This window comes from Hippopotamus amphibius, chromosome 3 (genome assembly GCF_030028045.1).
Source record: "Hippopotamus amphibius kiboko isolate mHipAmp2 chromosome 3, mHipAmp2.hap2, whole genome shotgun sequence".
In the NCBI taxonomy this organism is placed as follows: domain Eukaryota; kingdom Metazoa; phylum Chordata; class Mammalia; order Artiodactyla; family Hippopotamidae; genus Hippopotamus; species Hippopotamus amphibius.
Window position 1 is genome coordinate 49,970,072 of NC_080188.1, and position 12,624 is coordinate 49,982,695.

At 34.3% G+C, this 12,624-nt stretch overlaps 1 protein-coding gene across 4 annotated transcripts in view; it reads left to right on the top strand.

Annotated features, from left to right (window-relative positions):
• Positions 1-12,624, top strand: part of BMP2K (BMP2 inducible kinase) — a 115,979-nt gene that overhangs the window by 73,053 nt on the left and 30,302 nt on the right. For all 4 annotated transcript variants that reach the window (XR_009052532.1, XM_057726106.1, XM_057726107.1 and 1 more), the window contains 3 exons: positions 6,704-6,807; positions 8,243-8,322; positions 12,403-12,563. Coding sequence is in view for 3 of the 4 variants with exons in the window: in XM_057726106.1 (XP_057582089.1) it covers positions 6,704-6,807; positions 8,243-8,322; positions 12,403-12,563 (345 nt within the window). In the remaining variant the exon portion in view is untranslated. The remainder of the gene's footprint in view (positions 1-6,703; positions 6,808-8,242; positions 8,323-12,402; positions 12,564-12,624) is intronic.

Sequence of the window (12,624 nt, forward strand, 5' to 3'; positions counted from 1 at the left end):
TTGCCCCCACATTTATATATAAGAAGCTCTTAAAAAAATAGATCTTTTCAGTGTTAGATTTACTAATGCTGTTTACATCTATTTTATATGATTCAAGATTTTTGAAAATGAAATTGCCATGCTTAATCTTTGTTAAAACTGTGTTGTTTGTGGTTATGTAAGTGTTTGAGTAGACTTTTCATTATCAACAGTTTGGTCAAGGATAGTTATTATTTGTATAATAATATTTAATATATTAATAATAATTGTTAATTATATCACTGTCCGCAAAGCTCAGTTTATTAATTTTCTACAGACTTTTCTTCTTAAAAGTAGCAATTATTTAGAATTTTTCTTTTTAGCTTCTGTTTACTTTCCCAGTAGACAGGTAATGGAGATGGATTGGAGTGGGGGCAGTGAGGATAGAAGCACTTTCCATTTTTGGATCTAAATCTTGAAAAGAACTTAGAGAACATTTAGAAGAGAATGAGAAGCATAACTAACAGGATTCCTGAATAGTTTTGATCAGTGAACAGAAGGCTGGTCGCTTCACCTTTCTTTTAGCTTCTGTTATGGTGATTAAGGAAGTACATTGTGGAGATGAAGAACAAGGCCTCCGGAGGCAAATGGCCTGGGCTTGCATCTGCTTTATCACCTCTTTGGTAAAGAATATTGGGCAGCTCAATTTCTTTCAGTTTGATTTCTAAAATGAGCATATTAAATTACCTACCTCTTAAGGTTATTGTGAAGATTAAGTGAATTATGAAAAGTGCTTCTTAGCATGTGTGAGTACTCAGTAAGAGATGGCCTTTAATACCACCATCATTAGTACTACAGTTACTCCCAACTACTACTGATGTCAGTATAATTCTTCCTGAGCTAACCTAATTTTTGGTTTTCTGGGTAAAGGTCAGGGCATCTGCTGTCTAGATACTAAGTAGGATGTACTTTCCCTGCAGAGCTTTCTTTGGATGCTTTGAAACCAAATTTGGTTTTGCAGGCTAATGTTGGATATCAAAGGTTTATCATAAGTTATATATTCCAGAATATACTGTTAAATGTAACTACTAAGATTATTTTTCTCACCTCTTTGTGCAGTGAAACATTGATTTGTAATGAACAGTGGAGAAGGCTTTGTTTTGTTTATTTTTGGGTCTACTAACTTATTGCTTTTTTTAAAAAAATAAATTTATTTATTTGTGTATTTATTGGCTGTGTTACATCTTCGTTGCTGTGAGCAGGCTTTCTCTAGCTGCGGCAAATGGGGGCTACTCTTTTTTGTGTTGCACTGGCTTCTCAGTGCAGTGGCTTCTCTTGTGGAGCACGAGCTCTAGGCACATAGGCTTCAGTAGTTGTGGCATACAGGCTCAGTAGTTTTGGCTCACGGGCTCTAGAGCACAGGCTCAGTAGTTGTGGTGCACAGGCTTAGTTGCTCTGCGGCATGAGGGATCCTGCCGGACCAGGGCTCAAACCTGTGTCCCCTGCATTGGCAGGTGGGTTCATAACCACTGCGCCACCAGGGAAGGCCCTGCTAACTTATTGTTGCTTTATGGTTCTGTGTCCTAGCTCTTAGCAGCTCATCTATTGGGTTTAAAATTTTATTTATTTTGTAATTGAAATATAATTGACATATAACATTATATAGTTTCAGGTGAACAACATAATGATGTATGTATATATTATGAAATGATCACTACAATAGGTATAGGAAACATCCATCACCTCACAGTTACACATTGTTTTCCCTTGTGATGAGAACTCTTAAGATCTACTCTCTTAGCAACTTTGAAATATACAGTATACAATGTAGTATTTTTAGCTGTAGTCACCATGCTGTATACTATACCCCCATATTTATTTTATAACTGGAAGTTTGTACCTTTTGATGACCTTCACCTGTTTTGGCCATCCCTCACCTCCCACTTCTGGCAACCACCAATCTGTTCTTTGTATCTTTTTTTGTTTTGTTTTGTTTTGTTTTTAAAGTGAGGTCATATGGTATTTGTCCTTCTCTGTCTGACTTATTTCACTTAGCATAATGCCCTCATGTTCATTCATATTGTTGCAAATGGCAAGATTTCCTTCTGTTTTTTAATGACCGAATAATATTCCACTATATATATATCACATCACATTTTCTTCATCCATCCATCCATTGATGGACTCTTAGGTTGCTTCCATGTCTTGGGTTTTGTAAATAATGCTGCAGTGAACATGGGGATGCAGATATCTTTTTGAGTTCGTGTTTTTGTTTCCTTCAGATACATACTCAGAAGTAGAATTGATGGATTATATGGTAGTTCTATTTTCAACTTTTTGAGAGACCTCCATGCTGTTTACCATAGTGGCTGCACCAATTTACATTCCCAACATTGCACAAGGGTTCCCTTTTTCCCACATCCTACCAACACTTGCTATTTCTTGTTGTTTTGATAATAAATTTATTTTAGTACTTATTGTCTGTGGGAAGCCAGTAACTTGTTTGCTTATTTATATACACTTAAAATTTATTATGGAAGTTAAAAAATATACACAAATATAGGCAGAACAGTGCACTGGATTATCATGTACCCAATATAAATAACATATCTGATAAAATAATAGGTTAATGCTTCAAGTATTTATGGTTGCAAAATTAGAGTATTTCTCTTTTCAGGTAAATTACTGTAAGTGTAATAACTGGAAGTCTGTGGGAGAGAAAAAGTATCTTTGTGGAAGGAAAAAATGTTAACAGATTTTAAGCAGAAACATTCTTTGAGACCTCTGTCCAAAGTATTTTCCTATTAAATTTGTTGAGCTGTTAGATTAGAGATGCTAGTTTAACTTTCACTTAGGCCCCGGCATGGACCCATCATTTTATGTAACTTGCATGGGAACTACCTCATTTAATTTTTGGTGTGAGTCGTAGATGTAATCTTAGTTTAACTTGGCCACTGCTATGCTACAGCAGCCGCTGCTCCTTTAGCTGTTCTTTTTGTTGGAATATGCATGGATGGTGTACTCTCCTTTGCAAAATTAGAATAAGCATAATTAATTCAGCTGCCTTGGGCAAGTGTTTTTTATCAGATATGTCTAATATATCAGTTGGAAATATTCTGGTGGTTTAATCTTATATTATCTTCAGTGCTGAGACTGTTTTGTGTTCTCAGGTTGAATTAGTGATATTTGTGTCAGTAGAAAGAGTCATACAAGTTAAGAGGAGCAGAGAAGTATCCTTTCATTTCTGTGTGGCTTACTTTTTAAAAGTTGATTTTATATTTGCAGTAGAGTCAAGGTTAACGGGAATGGTCTTGTGCTGACTCACATGATCATTTTAAGTTGGATAAACAAGGGTGTATTCTAGCTTCTCTGGTTTTTTTTTTGTTTATTGAAGTTAATTTTACTTGATTCACTTTTGGATAAATTAGACACAGGTATTCCTTAATCTGCTCCTTCCCTTCAAGATCATATTTCTATGGATGATATGGTTTTATTGTCATGAAGTAGGAGTTAATGAAACACAAGACTTGAGGTTTAATTATTGTGAGAGAAAATGGCTTTGAATCAACTACTTAAAAACTGAAGTTGTCATTATTGGTAGATATGCCCCAGTGTTTTTGCTGGATTAGAATTGATACCTCTACACTCCAGATTACATCATTCAGTAATCTAGGGGTACATTTTGCAATACATTCTTTTGGAGAATTTGGGAAATTATATTATTAAGGGCTTTAACAATGTCTTATTAGGTTTTTTTCTTGTTCTTTTTAAATAGCTGATAAGATTCAAAATAAAAAATATTCAGAGATAAAAACGTAACCATGTTTTGCTGTGGGTTTCAGCCTCTTCATAATCAGAGATGGGGTACAGGATCTCATGAGATAAAGTGATATTAGTACTGATAAAGCAGATTGCAGAATGGACTCTGAAGTCAAATGGGCCTGTTAATGCATATACAACCCCCAAATATACTTTTCACCGAGTCATAGACAATATTGGAAAACCATAGACTTCCTACACAGAAGTAGGCCACTTGCAAAACACGGTTCTGTAGAGAACATGCATGTCCTGAGAATAAACTGTTCTGAAAGAAAGAGCAGCAGAGATGGACATGTGGGGGTGCTTATTTCTTTTTTTCTAGTCTAAATTAGACAAATCACTGTCTTTCCCTTGGAGGGGAATGTGTTATACTAATAGAGAGAGGTCACCAGCACAGTGGTTTTCAAACTGCTTGACTGTGATCCATAGTAAAAAATACATTTCATATACACATACACATAAAACAAGTTTCTTGACACATTGCTTATACTTATACTAATGCACTCTAATATTTTCTATTCTGCTTTACTAAAATAAATGCTAGTCATGACCTTTTAGGCTGATTTTATGTCACATAAAACAGTTAGACAAACTCAAGTGCCTCCAGAAGATGTATTCCCACATGGAAACATGAGCCAGGGGAGTTAGAAGTCCTTTTGTTTGCTTATACGATGATACCAGTTCTATCCACAACCTGGCTACCTAATCATTAGGAGGTGTTGTGCTATTCTTAACTTGAGAGATAGAATTACATATACAGATATTGGTTAGAGAACATAAAATCTCAAATTTATTTATTTCCCTTCAACGCTTTTCATCTGTAATGAATGGAAGAAAAATATAGGATTGCCTAAAGGATCATTCTGCTCCTCTCTAGATACTTAAAAAGCTTTTCCCAGATTAAGCCGGGCCAGAGAAGTGTATTTTCATACCTTACTGTTCTCTACCCCTATAGAATTTCTTCTGCTGAACTGCATTTAGGTGTTATGTCACTGGTCCACATGGTAGGAGTGTATAAGACCTGGCCCTGTGTCACTCATTGCAGTTCCTTAGGGATATTGTTTACACAGTGTAAGCCATTTTTAGAAAGACTCAAAGGAGAAATTACTCTTTGCTTTCAGTATCAGGAATAGTGGTTTTTCTTAGCACCTGGTTTGTTTTTGTGTTAAAGACACTGTGATTTATGTAATGGATCATGTTGCCCTATTTGTTTTGACAGCTAGAAAGTAGTGAGCTAGATTTTTGCCCTGCGTTTATAGGACCAAACATGTAATTTCTTTACTGATGTCATTACCCGTTTTTTTTTTCTTTCTCTCAGCCATTACTTTCCCATTAGTCTTAATTTTCTCGTGTATGAAAAAAAAATCACGTAGTTTTGTATACCACTTCGAGTCCTTTATAGGAATAAATATTTATAATTACCTACTATTGAAATTAGATTTTGAAGGCCAAATAAACTTAGTTATTAGAATAGAAAAATAGAATTTTGTTTGCAAATTTGATAAGTTTCTTGTGATTTGTTTGTTTGAAAATTACATAAATAAGCATTTATTGGTAAAAATCTGTTTAAATTTATCTCCATATCATGTACTGTTGTTGTTACTTTTAAAACATTTAATATCTGTTGATATCAAGATAAAATACTATTTTGGAGGATGAAATAAACCTTGTAGATTTTTCAAATCTTTTCTGGGATGAGGTTGAATATAAATTAATAAATATTAGAATTAAATGTTCTGAGTTATTTCTGTCTAACAATGGTGATAAAATAGTAAAGTATCAATTTTATAAGTGATATATGTTGGCCTTTTTAACTATATAAAATCAATGCTATGCAGAATATAATAAAACTGAGTTCAGAATCTCCCAAATAAATTGTTTGTGCTTAATGTCACTTGCCAAACAACCATGTGTTTAACCAAATAAATTTATCATGCTGTTGGAGATATATTACACATTGTTTGTTCAAATATTACTTAAGTTTGAAAGGAAGATTTGATTCATTTTGATTTATAATTTTAAATTAGCTGCTTATATACCTTGTATCTCCGTACATAATTTTGTTAGCAAATTTCAGAATATTATCTAATTAATGCTGTAAATTTTACACTGCAATCTAAAAATGATTTGAATAAGATAAGAACTTAGAGTTAATCAACGAAGCAGGGTTAGAATATGAAGAATACTGTAACAAAATATAGATTTTTCAGATATAGAATCGAATATAAATGTCAACCTTCTTGTGAAATTGTAAATTAACAAGTAGTTTGACAAATTGACAAGTGGTAGTGGTCATTTGGTTAGAAAAAAGGTCAGGCCTTTCAAGCCAGGCTGTACGGTTGGTATGAAATCTGTTCATAATAGAACCATAAAACTATGCTTGTACTTGTGAACATGATGTGGATAGCATGTTGAAATACAGAACTGTGATGAATATTGCTGTCGTCAGCATGGTAAGAAAGTGTGTTTTAGGAAAACTAGAGTGCCAACCCTGTACCACTTTGTTAAACAGATTATAATGCCTACAATTAAGTCTTCTCTAAATGATGCTTTAACACTTAAAAATTAGTTAGAGGTATTTTAGATAATAGTGAAAATAAGGACCCCTAGTTTAGCCCTGGAACTTCCTTGAATAATTCCCCAGTGTTTACTAAACTCACTTTTTTCTTTTGTGTTAGGGTCTTAGAAAAATATTTATGTTTGTTGTTCGTGTTTTCAGTACAGAATTGTTCTAGGACTGATTTGTCTTTAGACTGGGACAGTGTATAAAATAACAATTTTAATATTTTCTCTAAACGTTAACAAAGTTTGCTGGAATCATCACTGATCTTAGAATGGAAATATATGTATATTTTATCCTTTTAACATACCCCTAATGGCTTCCATGTTCAGTGAAACTTCTTAACATTTTGATCTATTCTTGCAGGGTTCATGCTTGAACCAGATCCAGAGCATAGACCTGATATATTTCAAGTGTCATATTTTGCATTTAAATTTGCCAAAAAGGATTGTCCAGTCTCCAACATCAATGTAAGTAGTTTTTCAAGTAGGATATGAATTTAAAATCCATTTCATCATGTGCGGATATATATACTTTCAGAGTTACTTATTTTATAACAGGTGGTCTCATAGTGTGTTCATGATTAGTATTTTTGATATAAAGCTGCAGTTGTCAAACTATGCACTGCGGTGCTCTGGGGAGCTACAGTGGACTTGAAGGCACTGCAGGATATTTTGCATCTTTGAGGGGAACACAGTGACATCTGTCTGACACAGCACAAACTATTATTTAAGTTGTTTGGGCCTAGCTATTGAAAAAAGCAGGACTGTTAGATTTTTGGGGGAGCGGGATGGGGCCATGGTGTCATGAAAAATTACTGAGATACTAAGCACTCTGTAAACTGAGAAAGTTTGGTTACCTTTGGTGTAAAGAGCATAGGCGTTGTAAATGGAGAGAACTGGGTTCAATTCTGTCTTTATTAGTGACTGATTTTGTATATTTTGGGAAGTTATTTAGTATTTGTTACTTCTTCTGTAAAACAGGGATAGTAATTATGAGGATTAGAAATAATAGATGTAAAAACCAGTGTCTGGTGCAAGGAAGCTGAGTAGGTAATAGTTAATACCATTCAAAGGCTTTGAATTGTATCTGGTGTCTGCACACTGTACTTAACTACATCAGATTAACAGTATATGGCAAGCCTGCTAATTTTAATAAAGGTCTAGAATCACCAGTGATTTTTAAGCTGTTCTCAACTTTGTGAAGATCATTCTGGACTGACTTGTTCTTATAGGTTTCCTTTGTGTATAACTTAATCCACCCCACTGAGAAAAAAGGAGTTTGGTACCTTCCCTTTTTGTTTTTTGAAGTTCTTACTATGTCAGTGTAATATATTCTTGGTTGAAGCTAAAAGTCATTACTGACATTCTAGTAATGAAAGTAGCTTTATTTGACATTTGCCTGGATTTTTAGCTTTTCACTCAGCAAACATTTATTGAGTACTTATTATAATATAAGCCAGATGTTATAGAACATAAACAAACAAGTGAAGCTTCTAGACTTGACGAGCAGTGTCATGAAAATGACTTGCAGTGTGTAAAGCAACACTTGATTCATGTGCTTGGTGTTTGCTGCTTCTTCCAAAGTGTGAAATAGTCATTGATTTACAGGTGTAATATAATCCTTTATACCCAAGATTTACCCATTTGTAAAGTGAATATAATGATACTGTTCTGTTTATTTTCCAAGGGTTTCTGTGGAACACAAATATGAAAGTGACATTTGTGTAATATGCACTGGTATTTGCAAATATATGTGAACAATTTATAGATCTCTGAGGTGAAGAAATAGTAGTATCTCGCAGACAGTCCTTTTAAAATTTAAGAATATATATGTGGTGTTTAAATAAAGCTTTCTGCAATTGAAGTAAAAACTAAAATGAAAAGTTTTATTTTTTCTTCCAAGAATTCTCCTATTCCTTCAGCTCTTCCTGAACCGATGACTGCTAGTGAAGCAGCTTCTAGGAAAAGCCAAATAAAGGCCAGGTAGGCAAAGCTATGGTGAAATTTGAAAAGGCGTTTAAAAAAAAAGAAGACAGTTCTTGTTTTTAATCCTAGCCAATGTCATTGATTAAATATCATCTTCACCAACGAAAAGTGTCGTATTCCTTATTGCACCGTGGTATGGAGTTTAGAGAGCAAGTACAGAATAAGCTTTTCTATATGAGATAACAGGGTTTGACAGCAGTTGCACTTGAACCCCTCCCTCTCAGCAATCACAAAGTGATTGTGTAACTGGTGATGTTACACTGGGTCATTTTACCGGCGGGGTGTGGCGGGGGGGGGGGGCAGGAAGAGGGGAGGAGTTGTCATTTCATCACATGGCAACTAATTTATGAAATTTTATGTTTTACTTAATAGCTAGTATGCCTTTTTTTAATTAACAGAAAAAAAAAATAGCCATGTGTAACTTATAATGAGTGGTTATAATGGTAATACTTTTAAGACTGATAAAGAAATATAATGTTTTAAATAATTTTTAGTTATATACTACATGAATGTTTGATACGAATTATGTAGGTTAAGACCTAAATCTGACTAATGATTGAATTAATGACTCATCTTTTTCCTCATGCTTTTTTTTGAGTTTAAAAGTTAATAAGCAGGGCTGTATTTTAGATTATCAGATAGGCATAATTTTACATTTAGGGAGCTTTCTTAGTCACAGCTTTTTTGTATTGTATTTTACTTATGCAAAGTATTTTATTTGATATAAAATACATAAAAAAAATTTGTAACGCACTTGTTATATGCAAGATATAGGTGCTGAGAACACACACAAAAGAAACAGTGTTTATTTCCAAGGAGTTCACATCCAAATGAAGATAGACTGGTGAACGATTACAACTTGATAATCAAGCAGCTCTGAGAGTGGAGGAGGGGAAAGACTGGGAGCAGAGAAGACGGGAGCACAGGAAGAGTCCTTTCCCTGGGAATGGGAATTGCTGAACTCTTTCTTGAAGGATGAATAGTCTAGTCACTTGGAATGATGGGGAGTAAAACTATAGCAGGCAGACACTTGAGGCGAGAATAGCCTTTGTGAGACTGCAAGGCTGGGCATAATAAGGGCACGTATTCAGGAGTGGTGGGAAATGAAGCTGAGGAGGTAGGTAAATGTCAGTCATGAGCAACTTTGTTTATGTCATGCTGAGAAATTTGGATTTTGGCCTTTAGGTCGGCGAATTTTCAACTTTGCAATCAATTCTACTATTTGTAACTTGGTTGTGAGATGTGTTATAATCTGTTATTTGTAAATTGTTGAACTGTCACTTGAGAATGACTTAGCTTTTTAAAAAAAATATGACCTCACTCTAAAGATATTATATCCATTCACTTAAATTTAAAATATTCTTTTGAGTAAAAGACAAAGTAGTAAAGTTACATCTAACTCGCAGGGATCCAGCATGACTGACCGTCTTACCCATCCCATAGCTGTAGTTAGCAACTGCTGTTATAGTTGAGTGCTCATAATGAATTATTGTAGGACTTGTTAGTTGAATTTTATTGTTACTTGTCTTTTAAAATAATTATTTTGTCAGTGATTAAATCTTTAAGTAGATATAAATTTTTTAAAAAGCATGAGTTGACTGAACAGTAATGCTCTGATTATCTTTTCACCATGACACAAGTTATAGCTATATAATTATAAGGAAATGAAATAGTGAAATAATTAACTGAAATCCACAGTACTATGAATAGTATGTTAAATCTATACCTATGTACACTAAAAAAATAGGGTTCATTGGTGCTTATTGGTCAATAGTGTTTACTTTTTATTGATAGTATCAGTAAAGAAGTTGAAAAATTCTAAATGTTAAAAAGTTAATTTTTTTTTTTCATGTAAAAGGCGTGGTTTTTTGGGGGGTGTGGAGGGAGTGGAGAATCTCTAGCCAGTATCATTATTTACATGTTTTAAAGCTTTTAGGAGTATTATCTGCCTGCCCTGCCTTTAATCTGTGGCACTTTTTGTTTCACTTGTTAAAAGCCCCCTTCCACCTTCCCAAAATTTGCATCTGCTCTTGGGACTGTTAAACACGTGAAACTTATGTGATTTATATTTTAAAGATGGAAGGGTTGAGAATCACTGCCCTGGCAGATGGAAACACTGAAGAATTTTAAGAGAAGAGAATGTTTGTGTTTTAGGAAGATTGTTCAGGTTAGTCAGCAGGAAAGGAAAGGAAGGAAGCAAAAAACCAGTTCTGTGTCTGCTATAATAGTGCAAATGAGGCTGCGTAGCAGTGTTGATACTAGTAATTACTCATTCTTTCATTTTAGTTAAGTTTATATTTTCGCTTTGCCTAACCCGCCCAGGCATTTTCTTCCCGTTTCTTCACAGACTGCTTAGTTTCTTTTATTGTCTGATGAAATCATATTTACTTTGTACCTCCAGTTCTCACCTGAGCCTTCTCTAGCCAAGTTAGGTTAAAGGTAAAATTACTCCTCCATGAAACTCTTGACAGTACTAGCTTAGTGTTGATTATTTTTTCTGTCTTATGTTTTATTATATTTTCATGAACATGTGCCATATCCTCCTAGGTAGACTGTAAATTCTTTAAAGACAGGGTACTGTGCCCTATTTGCTGGATATCAGTAATTGTATAATAGATATTGGTACATTAGTGAAATAAATTAGGAAATGCTAGACTAAACAAAGTCTGCAGAACTTTTAATATGCTTTTCAGAGGTTTGCTGTGCTCAGGTGTGTTGTGAATCCTTAGTGGAGTGATTTAGCGCAGGAACAAGTCAGGGTGAGGTCTGGCCTATACTACACACTTAACAAAGAATGGGTAGACAAATAGAAAGATGGTATACAATATTTCCCCCAAATTGCTTGAGTTTAGGGAGTACAGCATTGGTTTGAGTGCCACATCCATAATTTGAACTCAATAAATAATTAGATTAAATGAGATATAATTGGTTACATGTATACATGATCTTTTTATAGATTTTAAATTCTGTTTTCATAGGACTTGTAGCATCTCCATCCTATCTAAAACAGAAATATTATTTTTAGAAAACAGCACACATACAGTGTATTTCTATGATTTTCCAAAATCTTTTGTTTCAATTTCACATCCTTTCTTTATGAGATAGTTGTTGAGGGGGCTCCCTCTTGTGGTATCTCCAGAGAGAGGAAAGAACTGTAGATCTGTGCAGTTATGGTAGATAGGACTTTATCAAAATGCCGCAGGTGTGTGCTTGATAGTGCATGTGTATGCAAGGTTTTTAAGTGTTAGGTCATTTGAAAATGTGCTAAGGGAACTTGGTAGAGAGATTTTATTGCAATCCTTTGGAAAAGTGAACATAGACCCTATTAAAAAGTGTTTGAATTTATAGAAAGCAGAGTTGATAAATATGTAAGTTAAAGATTTTTCCTGGCTTTTTTTTTTTGAAAGAGAAAAGCAAATGTCTATGTCTTCTCAAATTATATTTAGTGTCTCTTGCTTCCAAAACTATGCTTTCCACTTGACTATTCACATCTGTGGCCTAAACTAAGTCCTCGTGGGAAAAGTTTTATATAATTTCCATTCAGTGTTTTAAGTAAAGCAAAGTTAAAGATTCAAGAAGTTGAATGTGAGCTGGTAGCTCCACCAGTTCACAGTTTTGGCTTCTTTTGTTTTACATGCCCTAGGGTGTATTCTTTTTTTATTAGGCCAAGAGTCCAAGCTAAAGGAGACTGTTGCTTGTTGTTTCTTATCTTCACTTCTCTGATTGGTTTAGAGCTGGCTCTCAATTTTCTCCAAACCTTATTGAGAAGACTCCTGTTTGTTTCCTTTATTTTATCTCCTTAAAGAGCAATCTTATATGCTTTTTCTGCCAGCTTCAGTGGCAGATTATGAGTGGTAGCAATCTGGGTTGAGGAAATTGGTTAGGTTTATTTTATTTACTTTCTTATCTTCATTAAACATTTAATACTTAAAAATGAGACTTAGGAAGAAGCCAAGAGGACTAACATGATCATCAGTAATAATAAATATATGTCCGTTGAAATAGATGCTTTCTAGAACAAATAGTAAATTAGAAATGATCCCAATATTTGGAATGACATGTGTTCTTCTGTTGTAGAATAACAGATACCATTGGACCAACAGAAACCTCAATCGCACCAAGACAGAGACCAAAGGCGAATTCTACTACTTCCACTCCCAGTGTGCTGACCATTCAGAGTTCAGCAACACCTGTTAAAGTCCCAGCTCCTGGTGAATTTGGTAACCACAGACCAAAAGGTAATACAGCCCTGCCAACTTCATCCCATTTTTAGTTAATTTACATAAACCTATTATGGCT